General features: G+C 39.1%; 2 protein-coding genes across 4 annotated transcripts in view; both read right to left on the bottom strand.

Moving 5' to 3' along the window:
- Positions 1-3,178, bottom strand: part of col22a1 (collagen, type XXII, alpha 1) — a 67,593-nt gene extending 64,415 nt beyond the window's left edge. For 2 of the 3 annotated variants that reach the window (XM_026156131.2, XM_026156136.2), the window contains exons 1-2: positions 2,976-3,178; positions 2,632-2,726 (exon numbers count right to left, since the gene is read on the bottom strand). The gene's annotated coding sequence lies outside the window, so the exon portion shown is untranslated. The remainder of the gene's footprint in view (positions 1-2,631; positions 2,727-2,975) is intronic. The other variant, XM_026156133.2, reaches the window with a different exon arrangement.
- Positions 3,179-9,412: 6,234 nt separating this feature from the next.
- LOC113014704 (uncharacterized) lies at positions 9,413-12,792 on the bottom strand. The gene is made up of 2 exons (XM_026156399.2): positions 12,666-12,792; positions 9,413-11,091 (listed from the first exon to the last, which is right to left on the bottom strand). Exons 1-2 carry the CDS (start codon positions 12,705-12,707, stop codon positions 10,168-10,170), a joined length of 966 nt encoding a protein of 321 aa, XP_026012184.2. The 5' UTR covers positions 12,708-12,792; the 3' UTR covers positions 9,413-10,167.
- Positions 12,793-19,249: the final 6,457 nt, after the last annotated feature.

Below are 19,249 nucleotides of genomic sequence, written 5' to 3'. Positions count from 1 at the left end.
ATCTCATCTCCACTATGGTCCAGTATTTTACTGTCTCCGCTTTGGTATGAAAGCTGGAAGGAAATGTCGTTCATTCTTAGGACATGATAATTGAAACCTAAGACTAAAATACACACTTTTTTGTTTTATAGCAGCAGTGAATACTTCATCCAGAGAAAAACTGGACTTGGTAAAGAGTGTTGGAATTTGCTGCATATATATAAACTCCAACCACATAAGGACAACGTCAGGTCTGTGATGTTTTCTGATGATAAACTGCAAAAGTTAACCAAAGTAATTTCTTACTCTTTAAAACATGCATTTAAACACACATCTAACTGCTACAGTGCCATTTTTACAGGTTTGATCATGTTGTAGAAGACATCAGTCTGCCTCTGTTTGAATCATTTTTATGCTGTTGTCTCTGGGTGGCACTGAGAGGAGCCTGTCTTTTAAACAAAATACTATTCTTGATCTTATTTTACACAAGTGGTTGTGTTGCCTGCTATTAAGATTGATGTGTGGCTGACTGTAGCCATAACACAGGCTCATCCTGATCTCATTGCAGGGGGTTTGTGGGGGAAGTTGAGGAAAGTCTGAGTAATGCACAGCTTGGAAAGCAATAATATAAACCATCTTTTACTGTTGGGATATTTTCACTCAATTGTGCTTTTAATGTATGTTTTCCAGAAAGAAAAAGATACATTTTTGGTGGTGGATAGTAACTTTTAACTTCCAGAAATAAAGCAGTGCTGTGTAGTTTTCCTATAACGGAAGGAGCAGGTAATTCACCTTTTACATTCCTAACAGTCATTAGAAAACTTGATATTGATATATTTTTTTTTTAAAAAAGAAGCTTAAAACACATTATTTTAGAAGGTTTTGTGTCTCAACAATCTGGAGAAGTGTTGGCAACAGATAAACATCTCTGGGGTTGAAAAGTTCAGCCAAAATGTCAAACACTTTAGTTGATCCATCAGGTAGCCATCAGTGAGTCAACATAGAGTCCCATGTTGAAATGCCCAACTTCAGTGAAGAAATTAACATGTTTGGTTCAAACAAAAAACAAACAAAAAAAACCCATCATCTTTTGGGCATTTTGGATAGTTTGTCCCTTCATAAAAACTACAGAGGTTGTTGAACTGAACCAAACCTCTGGCTGCTTGTGATGATTTTGCATCACAAATCCAAGAAATAACTTCAGTTTATGTGGGTAAATATCAGTTTGTTACTGTACGTAGCACTGATTAACAGGTATCTGCATCTATGTGTTGCATCTGTGCATGCCCTAAAATGCATGCAACTTATCAGTCCAGTCACATCTCTGAATAAAATAATTTGTTACGCAAAAAAAAAAAACTCAGTTAAAATGGTAATGTTGAGGCTTCAAGATGCACGCAAACAGTGGCTATGCCCACTCTGTGGTGGGTGCTGGACTTCACTGAGCACATTAAAACATTAGGATTGCTTATGTTATAAGGTAGACCTTAGTCACATACTGCCACTCAGTGATAGTTTCAAAAAAGTGTGATGCAAACTGGAAACAAAGACTATTCGGCTGCTAAATAAAAGTTGTTTCTTACAAATGAAATTTTACTTTGAAGGCAAACATTCTCTGTAGCCAGGTTGTGTAAGACTTGTCACAGTTTCACAAGTATTTGCAGACAGGTCAGCATTTTCTATACAAACTACAGTGATCCTAGCAATCTGCCAGCAGCCAACGAACTTGCAATGAGGTTTTCGGTTCAACCTTGTATAAATCTTTTGAACCAGTTTCACTTAGTGATGCCAAGCACCTTCCTGCAGCCACTCATCAACTGCTAGGGAATACACTTTTTTCCTAGTGACCAGGCGATCACCAACTGATCTGGCCTTGGCAACTTTCATGAAGGAATGAATGGGAGGAAAGTTAACCGTAATATCCTTCGAGCAGGTAGGTAAATTTTGTATCATCTAAATAAAGCTAGGCTATCTGTTTCCAGTTGTTATGCTAGGCAGAGCTAGTCACCTCCAAGCTGTCAATCTGTTGATTCAGTTCTTGGCATGAAAACCTGACAACCGGTGTTGTCCAAAATGTCAAGCTAATCATTTACTCGGATTAGCTAGACTTTTTAGGACTATAACGTAACTACAGCAAATGTAAGAATATATTATTTTAAATTACAAAATGATCTAAACAGAAAGTCAGGAAATATTGTGGTGGGACTCGACAGCCTGTTGACTGTGCTTTAGCTTCTATGTAGTCTGTGACATAGAAAGTTCACTGTGGGTTGTACAAACTTCTTTAGCGTATGGTATTGCCCTTATCTGATTCTCCACTGGGCTATTTCTGCTACTTGGTTTCAATGTTGCTATTAATGAATAAAACAGGCACTTTAGCTAAATTACTGTAATTGGTCCAATTAGTGTGCATTTAACATCTAAGAAATTCAGCCCAAAGAGCAATGAAAAAAAACTACAAAAAATCTCAGCTGCTCAGCTGAATGACATTTAGTTTCAAGCTCCTAATCGTCATTACTCTGTATGTCAAACAGATTATAATTTATCGTTCTTTCATCACTTATTATATAAAACGTGGAGCTGAATTAATCTGCAGTTTTACGTAGCTACAGTATCTGACTGAAGCTAAAAACAGGATATCAACATCCCAACCTGGGACCAGATTCCTTACAAACAGCACGTCTGTATCACCAGGCCTGTTTCCACTTCGTCTCTTGATGGTTGACCTGGGACTGCAGTGTAGATGTCTATAACAGAAGCACCACGTTTATCATTCCCGCAATGCAAAAAACAGAGAAAGGCCTTTTTTTTATGTGCAACCAAAGGAGAGGAGGGGGAAAAAGTATGTTTTCTGATAGCAGATCTGAGCAACACATAAACACAAAAAAAGCCAATAATTCAGAACTGCTAAAGAATAAAAAAGCATTTCAGAGGCGTTTTAAGGAAGCAGAATACGCAGTAATACATGGAAGACTTCATGACTTTTTTCCCCTTACCTGGCCTGTCACTCAGTCAGTGTCGCTGGAGGTGTCTCTCTTTCTGTCTTTGCCTCCAGCGCTCACACCCTGAATCAGCACTGGGAAAGCATCATTATCACTTGATAATAATCCAAACTGTCACCCCTGCAGGCATCAGAACTCACGAAGGGATTATAATATAATCCAGGGAGACAATCCAGTGCAGAGTGTTGTTAAAAAGTGAGGTGAGCTTCAGCAACCTTGTGGATGAGTGGACAAGGTGGGAGGGAACTGCAAAGGGGGAAAGTGTAGGGTTTCACTTGGGGACGAGGCAGCTTCTACTGTTCTTGACTGGGCTGTGCTCTCACATAAAAAAGGCAAAGAGGCACAGCCAATTATAGAGCCAACTTTATGGATATTTTTGTCCTTTTTTTCCTCTCTGCCTCTCTCTCTCTCTGTGTCCTCCGTAGCTGCACCCATCTGAGGTGTTGCCCTTAAAGTAGAGGCATGGCTTCTTGGCAACCACCTCAACTGTCCAGCCGTTGCCACTGTTATAGCCACAACGGAGCCGCCCTGGGGCTGGCGGTGGGCTGGGCCTTATTGGCTTCTACCAGCAACACACTTTTAGAAAAAGGCTGTATTTAAGTTGGGGAAATGATTACAGAACACTTGTGCTTTCAGCTTTGTGTTGAATGGCTGTCCTTGCACTGGCTTATAGTAAAGCTCTGTGATCTATATGTTATGCTGTTTTTCTTGGTTTACACTCATGTCAGACCGCACACATTTCATTGAATATACATTTTTATCATATGAAATATATACTTGTATCCAAATTGATATGTCTCCTTGACTTTATGGTTTCTCATGTTTTTTTCTCCCAATTTAATGTTTTTAATGTTTTTTTTTTCTTTCCTTGGGATGTTTTAGTGCTTCCTTTTTGTGACATCCCAAGTTTCCTCAGATAGGATGAAAGATTTATTCATGTTTGAATCAGCAGAAGAAAATGGATGGATAATTGGATGGATGGGCTGTGTATAAAAGTACAGTGCAGGTGTGGGCAATTCATTTCCCCAAGGGGCCACATCAGAAATCAGGACCGCTAAGCTGAAATCAATTCTACTCAACATTAATTTTATCTCTTTATAAACTGTTACTGGTAAGAGTAGATGTTGCAATTAAGGAATGAGAAGACAAAATATTTGTGGTAAAAATGCCAACATTCTATCATATTACAGCAACATTCGCAAAAGCAGTTCTGAATAAAATGTGTATGCTTTCACAAACTTTCAAAGACTTTCAACTTTATTCAACTTGGTATTGCATTTTCACTTGAAGTTACTTCATCTTTAGTTCTTGTTCCTTCTTTAGTGAGAAAAGGTTAATCTGTGCTTGAACAAATGGATTAACGTCAATGATTGAGGTGAAAATTCAAAAGACAGTACAGCAACAGCAAGGTCTGCCTTCCATTCTGTATCTGAAAGCTCTTTGCCTTTCTTCTCACAAAACATTTAAGTCACTTCACTGAAGTCAGAGGTAAAGCCATGTGCTTAATTTGTGGAGAGCACATTGCAAAGTTTTAGAAAGGTTATGGACCTGACAACAGAAATCTGTGAGTTGTGTGTGAAGAAAGGCAAAGAGCTTTCAGATACAGAATGGAAGGCAGATCCAGCATTTGCTATACTGTCTTTTAAAATTTCACCTCAGTCAAAGTTGTACATTACAATACATTAACAAATGTATTAAACCACTTGACATAAAAACAAGAAAACACAAAGATTTTCAGAAATCTGTCGAGACTTCTTTAAAACTGAACATTATACTGTTATTTATCAGGCCAATCACATAAGTTGAAGTTTGTACACCCAAATTTGAGCCAGCACTAGTACACTTCTCTGAGAAGCCTCAAATTAATTGAGCACAGCATACAACCACTAAAAGTAACTTTGTAACATATGGAACTAGTATATAATTTTAAAAAATCTGTTTCTTTCTGTTCAAATGATACATTTGAAAATGTAGATATCAGCAATATTTCTATTTTAGCTTTATTAAATTCCTTTTGATTAAAGAGTTTTTACATGTAGTGTTGGATTAACCTTTGCAGAAACATAAAAAATGTTTTTGGTAGTTACCAGTTTTGTTCATTTAGGTCAGTCTAATGAATGTGTTAAGCGCTCAATAACTATTTAACTCGTCATTTCTTATCAGTCTTATACGAGCCACTTAGCGACAATCAAACAGCCGGAAGTGGCCCGGGCAGTACAGCATCCAGAACTCGTCTCCAACCACCCAAAGCTCCCAAAAGTCACCAGATCATGTACAAATGAGAAGGTTGATGGTTCGATCTCTGGCTGCTCTAGTTTGCATGATAATGTATCATCGGACAAGATACCGAATTGCTCCTGATGCATTCATTAGGAAAAGTGCATCTGTGAAAGAGGCATGTTGAATAAAGTGATTTCACTGCTCAAATAGAGTACTATATAAGAACCAGTCCACTTACCTCTCTCTGTTGGCATACCTGTCAATCAAAATGTCCACCACTACTACCATGACTTTAAGTCTCACCAGTATAGGAATGGAAGAATTACAACAACAAAATCACTCAGTACACTTGTTATGAAGCAGAAAACTCCTTAAGTTGGACATGCTGACATGGCCATTTGAAGGGATTGACTCACTTTTGGAGCCTGCCTCGAGAGGACTATGAAAGAACTACAGTTTTGTTTTTTTGTTGTTTTGTTTTTTTCATTTATCATTGGTTTCATTTTTTCAGCCCTAGAGGCTGCCACTTGGACCAAACACATTTTTTTTTTACCAACCATCCAATCCCATTTGATAGATAACTGTGCCTGTGCTCTGATTTGACAGACCGGTGATTCAGTGTGGGCTCCAGGCACTTGTAGAGTTATTGCTGCTGGGCCATGAGCCTTTAAATACATAAAAAGTTTCCTTCTCGTTTTTTTTTTTTAAAATATGAAATCACATCAACTATTCTGAAGTTTTAGAAAGGCTTTGATTTACAGTAGTAGAAGACTGCTGTGATTCACATTTCTCTGTACAGTGATGTCTTTATCATGCGTGGTCATGCTCCTCGACAGTGACCACACAACACTGTGGTCATGCCACACGTCATGTTTCGTGCAGTTGTCTCCACATGCTTTTACGCCACCTTAGAATACAGCCAAATCTTGTGCGGCGCAGTCAAGGCACCTTAATGCTCCAAAGTCAGTATTTGAATGTCATGGACAACAACATTAGCCATTCCACTGAGCCCTATTTACAGTGTCTTTGTAGCTGAGGCAAGTGAGCACAGGCCGGGCTATGTATAGGCTCAGTGTGAAGTGGATGAAGTAGGCTGACGATTCAGGGCAGATGCACACGATGAGTGATGGTGTCAGTCTGAGAAACCGTCTGTCGCCTTGTGTGAGAGGGCTAAAGAGTTGACCAGCATGTTTGGTGAGTGAGAGGCTGAAGGCATCATGTAGTGTTGGAGAAAGCCATCTGTCATGCAACCGACAGCCAGGCTTACTGATACAGGCTTACTCTCACAATGTGCTTCCAGTTTTTGTCTGAGAGTTAGTGGTCGAGCAGACAATCTTTAAGAATGAATTTCTCACATATTTTACCATTTTATCTTAGTGAAAGTATCATGTTCATTTGGCCTATTCAATTCAATTTTATTTATATAGCGCCAAATCACAACAAAAGTCGCCTCAAGGCGCTTCATAGATACAGAGAAAAACCCAACAATCATATGACCCCCTATGAGCAAGCACTTTGGCGACAGTGGGAAGGAAAAACTCCCTTTTAACAGGAAGAAACCTCCGGCAGAACCAGGCTCAGGGAGGGGCGGGGCCATCTGCTGCGACTGGTTGGGGTGAGAGAAGGAAGACAGGATAAAAGACATGCTGTGGAAGAGAGACAGAGGTCAATAGCAGATATGATTCAATGCAGAGAGGTCTGTTAATACATAGTGAGTGAGAAAGGTGACTGGAAAGGAAAAACTCAATGCATTATGACAGGTTGTGTAAAGCGCTTTGGGGTCCTTACGGACTAGAAAAGCGCTATACAAATACAGGCCATTTACCATTTTGATAAAGTCTACTCTCCACTGCTGTGTAATCAAATTATTGTAAATGTGTGTAATTATTTGGAAAAAGAAAAGTTTTGAGTCTTTTCTGTGAGAAACCAGCTGACCTGAACAACATAGCTTGGTTTATGCCACATTACTTAAGAGTAGCATGTACGGTACTTAAGAGTTCTTCAACATCACATCACAACATCGCAAAACTATCGTCACACAATTTAGTATGACATTGAATTCTTTTAATATTTGACTAGTGATTCCATACAAGCAGTTTTCATGTTCCAGTGAGCATCTATAAGTCCTGAAAAAGGCCACACCCTGAACAAGCTGCCATCCTATTGCAGTGCTAAGACACAGAAATATACAACCATTCACACTCATGTTTTCCAGTGAGAAGTGAAAATAAAGTTATGGCTCTTTCCTTATTTATTTAGGTAAAAGATTCAAAATAACTGGCAGGATTTATTATTATGACTTTAATCTCAGAATTCTGATTTTTTTCTCAGAATTCTGGAAAAGAAAAAAAAAGACGTGCCCACTTTTTCTTCTGGTGGCCCTAATCGTCTTCCGTACATTTGAGAGGAGACCTGTTGTGCTGAAATTATGTCGACCAGATCAGGTAGACATCAGTAACCACTGTTACATGTCAGGCCAATTCCAATGATTCACAGATTTGTGACATCTTCCTGTCTGTGAGAGCTCACAGCTGTCCTACTGTCATCATAAAAGTATTGGAGTTCTCCGGCACTTTATGCATGTTTTCTGTTGAATTACCCACATTCCAGTTTAGATTCACTTATAGAATATCCCAGGCTCTCTTCGACTTCAGCTCCTCATCTTTTGAAGCTAGGAGGTTCACATGAGCTCTCTGTATATTTCTCATGACTCCCTTGAAAAGCATCTTTTTGCCCGAACTTTTCCTGGTGCAGACTCGTCTCTGTCCATTCTCAAAGATGGCAATCTCCTCCATGATGTCGAGACTTGTTCAGAGACATTTTTTGATGACAGAACAGAGAGCATCTCAGTCCTTGAATAACTGAGTTTTTAGTCAGATGATTGGTGGAAAAGAACTCAAAAGTATGAAGGAACAAATCATGTGTTTTGTCCTTATGTTTATTCCAGTTTTCTGGTCCCTGCCTGCTTTTTCCCACAGACAAGACTATATACAGACCAAAGACAGTATAAAAGATGGATCATGTTTTACAATCCAAACAAATGTTGAATCAGATTGTGAACCTGAACGCTCTCCAGCTAACAACTTGTGATTAGCATACTGGGGATAATTCAATTCAGTTCAATTAAATTTTATTTATTTAGCACCAAATCACAACAACAGTTGCCTCAGTGTGCTTTACATTGTAAGATAAAGATCCTACAATATTACAAAGAAAACAGAGAAAACCAGAATAATCTCCATGATGCCCCATCAGCAAGCGCTTTGGAGACAAATCTCCCTTTCAGAAATTAATTATTTAATCAGTATGACCTGAAACCCGCAACTAGGGCTATAAAATCACTAGCAGTGTTTACAGGGGTCACAGTTTCAGAGAGCTGAGAGTCGTTTTCAGTCCGTCTGTGAGCCACACTGGTTTCAAAACACCTCAATGGCATCTGCCACTGAACCTGAATGACAAAGACAGCTACTTTCTGTACCATAAAACTTCTTACTGTTCCAGGGTATCACTCTTGAGGGCCGCCCTTCAGTAGAGTCTGTGAAATTAGTTCTTGTCATTGTTGACTTGTGTAGTGTTGTACTTAGACTGCCCTCAGAGGTCAAACACACTGCAGCTTAAGAAAAACTGGCAAATAGAAAAATGGTGCAAAGACAAACAGAACACAATGGATGTTCAATAAAACAAGAGAAATAGCAATAAAATGTAATAGCTGCGGAAGTGAAAGAAACCAAAACATACTGAAGATCGCACTGAAACAAGGACTTTTACTAGAAAGTCTGATGTGATGTGTAGAAGGTTCTTTACTAGAGAGGTTAACTTCTTAATATACAAACATGTTGTTTGTGCTTTGTTTTTTCTTATTAGTGGGGTCCACAAGAGACAGCACTGCATATGCAGATTTTTAATGAGTGGAAAAACACTGCAAACAGTTATATCATTGATTTTGTTGCAGGTTTGGCTTGAAAAGTTTTACTTTTCTTGTTTAGTGGCTTTTATTGTTTATTCCTGGCCAGAGGTCACAGTTGGCATAGACTATAACCCTGAAAAAGCTTTTGAAGCTTTTCCTTTGGTGTTTATAAGACGCTGACTCCAAGCAGCAGATTTTCACTGCAGTAAATCTTTCAGTAACTGCTGTTTCTGACCACTTGGGGGCAGTGGAAAGAAGTTTTGGATCCACAGTCTCCTTTTTATTTCTAGAGCAAACATAGCACTTAGTTACCAAAGATAATTTAATGAATAAAGCAGACAGTATATAATGGCAGTAATGACAGTGAGCTCACGGGTTCATACTTTGGGGTGAGTTACATCTCTAATGTTACCTGCCTGGCTCGTTTCCAAAAGCCACATTAAAGCACTTCCAGGGTGGAGGAGTGTGATCAAACAACAACAAAAAACTCAGCTGGCATTCAGAAACTCCTGTAGCTGCCTATAGGTCGAATTAATTCTGCTTAGAAAAGCAGAATTGCTTTAACAAATCAGAAAGAATGATAATTTAACAAAACAAATGCGCTCCCGACCTATCTACACATCTGATCATAAACCAGGTTTTTTTCATTGCATTTTCTGTTTTTGGGCCACAAAAAAATCTTGATCCGGGTCTTTGTGCCAACAGCATGTACAATACACCCCCGAGATTTCATAAGGAGCTATTTTCACACTGGAGACATTTGAGTTAATAAAAAATAAATAAATAAGCACCGCCGAAGAGTAATCATTATGTTGTACATTCCTGCTTAAAATACTAGAAATCAGGTTTCCAGTTGGAGTACATTCCAGTCTATACCAGTCCTCTGCATGTGTGTGCTTTATGATGACATCATCCTATTTTATTAGAGACATTCCAGAGGGACTGCATTGTTATGCTTTGCGATCAAGGCTTTTTTCCTCATTAATCTGCAGTTAGCAGCACTTGGCTTCAGACTATCAAGTTCCTGTTCTCTGCTTCCACCTTCAGCTGACTGTCGGTTCAGAGTGCAGCTTGCTTACTGCCATCCTCCTCGTGGCTCTTCCTGGCACTTCCATTCTCCCAGGAGGCTGCAGGTGCAGGCGGCTGTTTGATGCCTTTCCCAACATGTGGCTGTCCTCGAAGAAGCCTCTCTCCCCGCTGCCCTTTGCCTTGGACACCTTGGACCAGCTTGCGCTCATCTGCTGATAATCCTAGTGTTGACGTGTTTGAATTGCACTGATCCTCTTCTAGGCATTGTGCTCTAGGCAGCCTTAGCCGCCTCCAACCTGTCTCCTCCTGGAAGTTGCCAGGGATGTGGCACGCCGCCTCTCTGCCACATGCAGCCTGAGCTTTAATTTGAGGGAAAAATGAGGGAGGGTTAGGTTTGCTGCACAGAGGAGCTGGGGTACCTCGACACACCACATCCTCCAGATGCTTGTGTCCATCCTGCTCTATGGGGTTGGCACGCGTCAGCTGTGGCCTTGCTGATTGATTTTGCTGCTGGGCTTTGACTGGTGCAATGGAAGCAGAAGGAAATGCCTCTGCTTTTACCAGTCTTTGCCTCATGCATGATTTTGCCTTCCTCGTATGGGTCCCATCCAGCTTACAAGAGGCTGGGTTGGGTTCTTGGTGGATAAACTTAAGCTTTTCCTTCTGAGCCTCCTTCACCTTCTCTGGCAGCTCCAGCGGGGCAAGTTTCAGGGGTCGTCTGAGGGCTTGAATCTCAGTCTGGTTTTCTACGTCAGGCTTCGGAGACTTGAGAGCTAACAAGTCCAGCTGTGGCAAGCCTTCCTCGGTAGGCAAGGAGGTCACAAGGTGACCCGCTGCCTCCCTTTCATGGCCCGGTGTCTTGGAGTTGCGGCCCTTTTTAGCAGCTGGTCTCAAGTTTTGACCATTCCGATGCAACGTGGTATTTTTAGCTTGAATAGTCAACATTTCTTCTTGCTGCAAAACACCATGAACAAAAGACACGTTATTGACTCAGATGAATCATACAATAAAAAATACTGTGACTTCTACCAGTTAGAATTTTGAAAAACAACTTTTTAAGAAGACGTTTGATGGCAGTTGCGTTACTCTAAGGATGATAAATCATTTCCGCAGTTAGGCTAACCCATACCCTTCTTTAAACTGAATTTTCAGCTGTTTTCTAAGAAGAAAATCACAAAATATGCTTGTTTGGTATATGGCTGAAACACGTTCTAACTCCAACCGGGTCTCTGATGTCTCGGTGGATGTTAGGATGCTCATTAATGTTAATATGGGCAGTAACTGGGAGAGCCAGGTATCTCTGTAGCTCTTAAAAGCTCATTAGGATGGCTGTTTCGAGGAACTGTTAGGCTCAAGCCATTCTGGAAAATAACTGAACACCTGGATTCGGATCTATTTATTAACGACTGATTAATATTTACAACTGCCAACTTGAACATCTATAATAAACTGAGGAACTATTTGCTTACTTACAGCATTGGCTGTTTTAAATTTAGAAAGTCATCAATACAGATCCCTACTTTGCAGTGAGCGTTGGCTGTGGTCATAAATACACTTAATGGTGCTGTCACTGTGATCAGCATGGAAATGTAATGAAATGTTAACACATTTGTTTTTCAAATGCTGCACAGTGTCCTTTAGAACAGTGGCCACAAGCCTGAAGGCTGGGAGAACAACAAAAGGCCGTGAGATGAATATTCAGATGGAAAATCAGGAAGTTTGTGATACACGGAATGATTCCGTCTTTAGATCTATACAGTTTTTTATATACAGTTTTACTGTGTACAGTGAATCTTATTAAAATATTTTTTTAGCACATGAAGGGAAAATTGCTCTTTATATGACAGAAGAACTGTTGATGACTTTACTTTGATCATATCTGCACATATAACTAAATTAAATAAATGCAACAGACAAAACTGTCTCTCAACACATCCAGTAAGATAAATATTTTCTGTTTTCACTCTTAACTTCAAAAGTTCCTCATTCCTAAGGCTTTTTAAAAGTTTATTACACTCACATCACACGCTTATGCTGCTGGGTTATTACTGCACACCAGAAATAAATAAGCTAGTACAGTTCACACGTCTTAGCTTGGGATTTTTTTTTAATTATTAATGAATTAAAGAAACATAGAATGAGAAGCAACAGATTATACTGGAAATAGTGCCTGCTCGACCAACTACACTCAAAAGAAACAAAAAGGCTTACTTTAACTAATTCAATGACATATAATTTTTCCATGTAAAATGTTCAATTTAATGAAATCTGATCAAATGAAACTTAGTTGATTGGTCTACTTTCAGTTTTTGCCGATCACATAATTTGAATAAATAAACTTTTGGTTTTTTGGAAGTTTTTTTTCGTTGTTTCATCTGGACAGTTACTGTAAAGCCATTGCTTATTATTTATGCATTATTAGAAGGTGATCTAAGACATAACTGTAAAACATGACTACATCTGCACATGCACGTTGACTTTCTCATAGATAACAAGTCACTGATGAGAATCAGTGTAAGGATACTCACAGGTTTAGCAAACATCTCTTGCTTGAACTTTTGTTGAATCATATCTCGCAGAGAGGAGCGTTCTTGTTGTCCCTGCTCCGTTGGACCGTGCCACCCGGGTGAAGGCAGTGCCACTATAGTTGCAATGGATTTTAGCAGCCTTAATGTCATTATACAGATTAGGGTCACAATAAGGCACAGTGATCTCTGCTGATCTCCAGCTTAGCAGCCAGTGTCCACACTCACTCTGAGTTCTTCTTGTTTGTTTTCATTCCCCCCAGCAGGATTTTACGCTAATAAAAAATGAGTAGCACCTTTCTGCTCAAATTATGACTGAAAAGTAGCAGTTATTTTCATTTTTCACTGACCACCAGATGGTGCCAGAGACAACCTTTGAAGAGTACTGTGACCTCACTGTTGCATACATAACAGGGCCAGCTGTGAGCTGCAAGAGACCTGCAGAAATTTGATTCTAACTTATCAAATATTAATATAATCATAAAACAAACCATGTTTTCCTCCTAAATAACAGTAAGTTTCCATTTGCACATATTATAAAAGAGCTGCTTTGCATTTTAAGATTCCAACACTTAACACATTACTATCTGGAAAATCTCTGAATACTCACAATATTATGCCGCATACATACAGCTGGAGCAAACAGGGAGTTCTGTGACAATTCGTAACCGATTGAGCTGAACATCACACAGCCTCGCATTACATGAAGATAAAGGTGACACTGACGCAGGCTAAATTCACAGAACCTCTCTGGAATGTAAAAACGTCTGTCCAAGTTTCCTAAAAACTGAGCACCTGAATGGTGATTCTGCATGAATTATTAATTTCATTTTGTTTTCATCTCATATGCACTGTCACAAACTGTTTGGGGTCACTAAGAAATGATCTTGCTTTTAATGTTTTCATGTTTTTACATGCAGATGCATTCAGTCTCCTTTAATCATTGATCATTTTTAATGGAATATTGGCACAAATGTACAGCAGCCATGGAGTTTTTGGTTGCTGAAAATCCAGTGGAACATTGTGTTACCTAATGCAAGTTTATCAGGGTAAAAGGCTGATCGATCATTAGAAAAACCCTTTTACAATTATGTTAGCACAGCTGAGAACTGTTCTGCTGATTAAAGAAGTCGTCAGGCTAGCTGAATGTCCGGAGCGTGAGCAATTACAAAAACAGAGTCATCTTCATTTGTTTAAAAGAAACAAAGGATATAACTCAGCGGACATGACCTAAAACATAAAAATTGTATGATATTACTTTATACTAGTCCCTTCTTAGAAGCTAAATGCCTTTAACCAATGCAGAAAGAGAAGTAGGAGACAGAACTAAGCATGAATCCCTTACAGGTTCTCAACTGGCAACATCATTAACATGTAGCAACGTATCCATGAAGCCACAGTCTCATTGTCAACAGTGAAAAGGGACGTATTGCATTGACAACTAGAGTGCTAAAAGTCTGCAAGGAGATCCTCTGAAGAAGGCAAACTTTTAAATGCTTATTTCTAACCTCGTCAGTTTCTTAGGACATTTATCTGATGTGATCATAGCTCCAATTCACTTTGCAACTCACCCAATTAATAGATTTTCATAAAAAAAATTCTCCAGACTTTTGACCTTACCCCTATGTCGTTATAAGAAACTAATAATGCTGCGGCGCAAACAGCTTTATATTCATATAAAGCTATTTGGTGATATATATATCAGACTGAATGTATGACAGATCATCTGGTTTGAAGAGTCACACATTTACTTACCAATGTAAGACGGTTCCTTTTGGTGATACTATTACATCATCTGCAGTTCACACAACACATTGTGGGATTAAAAATAAGGTGGGCAAAGAACAGATGTTTTTGTTAACTGAATTCAGCTGGCTGTGGTGTGGATATGTGGCCAAAGCTGAAATTCCTCTGATGTTCACTTCAGGCTGCCTCCACTTCACTCCAGAGAGTCACTGAAATGGACCGAGCAACCTTTATTTTTGTAGCCCTTCTTAATGAAATGATCAGGAAAAGCATCCTTTGTAAAATTCTCCTAAATCCAACATGTGGAGCGACCCACTGTGGCAATCCCTTGTAGACTGTCCAACAAGTTTTAGTTTCAGTTTTGCTGAGTGAAAGTCTGGTATTGTGTTAATCTGTAACTCATCTCTAATAAGAAGTTTGTGTCTGTGTAATAATCGCTCTACAGTTTATGGATGTAGCTAGCTAATCAAGCCTGCTAGCTGTCTCCCAATTTAACATACTAATCCAGCCCCTTGTCCCATTATTTGTCCCATTTACTCCACTAAAGCAACATGTGGGGAGGTCAAAATGCTAACGTTGAGGCTTCAAAATTCAGAATTAAAATGAGTGGGTGTTGTCATGTGTTTAATTCTATCGCGTAAATGTATGTGGTTTAAAATCCAGTGTAATACTTTAAATAAAGCCCGCCCACAAAAAAAATATCAATTTAACTTCACTGATTACAAAAAACAAAAGGAAATGTAAAAGAAAATGAAATTTACTGCATGATTTGTAACCTTTGCATTACCTTAAGAAAGGGGCGCTGAAGGTGCTGTGTAGACATGTCTGCTATATTATCAATCTTCACTGGAATTACACTTTAATCCCATTTCTCTTCACTTCACACGTAATTCTTCTCTTTTTCAGTCTAAATATCTTGAGACAATCAAGACAAGACAATGATGTGCTGTGTGCTGCCTGCAGGAATATTTGCAGATCGTAATCACCCTCCTTTTGCAGCTTGGTTTAAATTTTAGCTCTATTGCTCCGACATCAGCCTCATTCACTGTATTTAGAAGCAGACTTTTCCTAAATGGATGAGACTTGTGTGAGATTAGTTGAACCATCAAATGTACAGACAGACTCAATCATCATTTTTTTTTAAAAATCTCCTGTTCTCCATTGTCTTGTTCTCTTGCATCCCTCCCCTAAAAACGAAATGTCAGCACCTGCTTATTGCATCATATTATTGGTGTGGTGGAGTTGGTACCACTGCAGAACAACTTGGCTCTGCTTACATGATTATTTGAGATGCAAAATTACAGGCTTACCGCCAAGAGAAGGCCTCAACGCCCCTCTGCCACTGTTCTTATTGTGTCGCCCTCTGTGTTGCCTGACGTTCAGGGCTGACAGTATAATTACTACGGTGTGGGAAGAGGATAAAAAGGGATGTTTGTTCATTCTCCCACCTACTAAACATCCAGCTGCACCACATGAGCCACTCACAGAGAAGAAGGTGGCGACTACCAGAAATCCTTCATAACATAAAATTGAATGCTTACAAGCTGTACCTTATTACTGTGTCATGTGCAGAGGACTAAACTTACTAAAAGGTTAAGTCCCAGGCGTCTCTGGCTCTTAAATAGTTTTCATCGTACTTACCTAACAGACAGTTCAGAATTTATATTTAAACAAATGTGACTTCTCCTTTGTGGAGTCCCTCAAGGCTCAGTCCTTGGACACCATTCTGTTTCCTATATATGTGTTGTCTTTGGGTGATATACTTTACAGTTTTAAAGGAATTTCCTACCATTTCCTACCATCTCAACGGCTTCTCCTACCTCAGCTCATGTTTTTATGCTATCACTAATTGGAAGTGTTTAAATTTCCTCGAACTCAACTCTGATAAAACTGAGGCTTTTGTTCTCTATAAAGAATCTTGGTGTTATTTTTGACTGCTGTCTGAATTTTGAAACTGGAAATTTGAGTGCGCACTTCAATTTTCTCCCGTCTTGACAAGACACATACTTGTCTTTTGTATTTCTCAGTCCTCTCTTGGTTGTCAACTGGTCCAGGATGCAGCATCTAGGCTGCCAACAGAAACTAGCCAGTAATCACATAGAACCAAATGTTTCTGTTATATTATCCTGGTTTGTTTCGGACCAACCAAGTGCTTGTTAGAAACAGGGGTTTTTTAGAATAGTTATGTTATTTTGTGCTTAGTTAGGATTGGTGTTTGTTTTTGTTTCCCCCTATTGTGTGTAAATGGTTTGGCCAAACCACTACAAAGGTGACCCTCCTGTGTCTTTGTGTTTAGGCTAGGTTGCCAGTTAAGTTGTGTCTACTTTGTTTGTTTAAGCTTCTGGAAGTTACTTTTTTATTAGAGTTATATTTAGTTGACCTCTCTTATGGGTCTACTAATTATATTTTGAACTTTGTCTTTCTGAACTTATTGTGGGGGTTAAAAAAATTTTTAAACGCCCATTTCTGAAGACATGTTTCCTGTGTCTTCTATGCTTTTGCTGCTTGGTCCCTCACATGTGTCTAACCTAAAGCAAAACCATACCACCAAACATGAATAACTGAAGAATGGAAATTACCATCATCTTTTCATTGCAGTGTCCTTTTTTGCTTTCTTGTCATAGGAACTGGAAACAATGTCAAATAGCCAGTTAGGCTCTATGCAAAGCTGACCTTGGAACACCTCTAAATCTCAATAAAAAAGCACATAACCTTAAATATTCTTGCTAAGTATCTTTGTTTCTACTCATTTGTTTTCTAAAATGCACAAATTTGGACGGCTAGTTTTTCCCCATGGTTTTAGTTTTTATAATAAATTAAGCTATTATTCAGCTTTAAGCAGTCCTGGAAGTGATATCAATAATCTCATCAGGAAGAAACTGAATGAGCATATTTCTCAATAGGTTAATATAATCCCTTTAACATGGACACTTACGGAAATAAAGTAAAACTTAAATATTTTAAGCACGGGCATGGTGATTTGGTTTGCATACAATTATCATTTATTTTCTCCTGCAGCTGAGATTTGCTCTGATCCTTGCCTGACCACCCAAGTACTTAAGACCTCTCTCTTCATAGTTTTAATTCTTAATTTTTTTTAACCAAATACTTTGGTTGCTTCTGGCTTAGAACCTTCTCTAAACTTTCTCTTAAAAGATAAATCAACAACATGTTATAAATTTTGAGAAAAACTGATCACAAATGAGTTTGATAAACTTGCCTGCAGCTGTTTAATGAATATGTAACAATGAAACTCCCCGGACTGGATTTTGTTCTCGAAATGAAAAACTCTTCTTGGATTTTGGTAAAATGACTTCAAAGTTGGAGATGTTAAGCACTTACAAGAAGACAGAGGCTTTCAGAAGGAGGCTCATCATTTTTATTCAAGTGTGTTATGGCTTCACCCAGGCTGTTCAAACCCAGTGAGTCACCCACACCAAATCATGCACACACACTCACCAAAAAAAAAGGAAAGAAAGAAAAAAGAAAACATACAAATGTAAAATGTTATGTAAAATGTTCATTGCACTCTGAACAAATCTCAACGATCTCTTCTCTAAATGTTGAAAAGAGAGCCACACCAGAGAGCACTGTACAGACATCAGTTTCAAAATTGCAACAGAGGACGTCAGTGGCCTCAAACCACATGATTACCAGCAAGATGGGCTATAATCTCCTGTAAGGAATATGGTACATGGTATTTTTTTGTTCATCAGACCTACAGAAGAACCTATTGCAAAGGATATTTCACAAATAGAAGTTATGGAACACACTTTCTATTATTACACAGATAGTAGTGCAATTTGTGTCTCTTTGTCCCTGTCGTAGATAAACATGGCACTGTTGACAGAGAAATGGCCTGCACATACTGCCACATGCAGTAAGGAACACCTGGAAGCCAAGCATGGCCACATACGGGATGCCGTAAAAAGAAGCAGCAGCCAATGACCAACGGGAATCAAATCACCTCCGTATCGTATGACCCCACGTGGCAGAAGACAATATGCAGCCGTGTTTGTCTGGTGAGAGCAATGGCGTGTGCGGCTGTTTCTCCGTGCCGTCTGCATCTGTTACAGAGTAACATTCAGTCGAGGACCATCAGCGTGACATGTGACGTGGTGGTTGAAAAATCAGAGTAATATGAACGCGTGTGGGAGGGGGATGAAAAACGATCTGACTTGCAGCTCATGAAGATTAAATGAGTTAATTTGTTTGCTTCTTCCATTCAAAAAAAAAAAAAAAAAAATGATCCATTATGGCTGATACATTCCCCAGAAATGCTGCTTGGAAAGGTTTTACTGTGAAAGTGGAAGCAAAGCAGATGCCACTGATCACTTAGTGAGCGTAGATATTTGGTTAACCCTATCAGTGTTCTGGTAATGATAGATCTCGATAATGGTAACGATCATTCTGGTGTACTGCATTCTCAGAGTAACAGGTGAGAGGAGGAAGCACTGAAACGTCTCAACAACAAAGTCCAAAAATAACAGTTGTTTTCTCTTCAGTGTACTCTTCAAGTACATTCAGATAACCTTGACCTATATTAAGGTTTCATATTATCAACAAATCCCCCAAAGAGATCAAAATCAATGATGCATACAGCTGTCTCACTATCTGACCTTATATATTTTTGTGACATTAAGCTGGAATTCCATCATCCGCTTCCTTGGTTGATTGGGATTATATGACTAAGTAAAATGGGGGAAAACAACAACAACCACAAAAAGAAAACGGGGGACTTGGAGTAAGAATCATGAATCATCATCACCCTAAGCTAAGTTTGTTTGTGCATTTTGGATGGCTGATTTTCTGGCCCTGCTCTTGTCTCAACGCTCTTTAGC

The sequence above is a fragment of the Astatotilapia calliptera genome, chromosome 22 (assembly GCF_964374335.1).
Source record: "Astatotilapia calliptera chromosome 22, fAstCal68.1, whole genome shotgun sequence".
In the NCBI taxonomy this organism is placed as follows: domain Eukaryota; kingdom Metazoa; phylum Chordata; class Actinopteri; order Cichliformes; family Cichlidae; genus Astatotilapia; species Astatotilapia calliptera.
Note: the sequence above shows the minus strand (reverse complement) of the source record. Positions and strands in the feature narration are given on the sequence as shown.

What these genes read in the sequence shown, in the direction of transcription:
- LOC113014704 (XM_026156399.2), bottom strand. Translation starts at nt 12,707, where the DNA reads ATGATTCAACAAAAGTTCAAGCAAGAGATGTTTGCTAAACCT. An exon ending in AAGAGATGTTTGCTAAACCT is followed by an intron (nt 11,092 to 12,665) that starts GTGAGTATCCTT and finishes GGTGTTTTGCAG; the next exon opens with CAAGAAGAAATGTTGACTAT.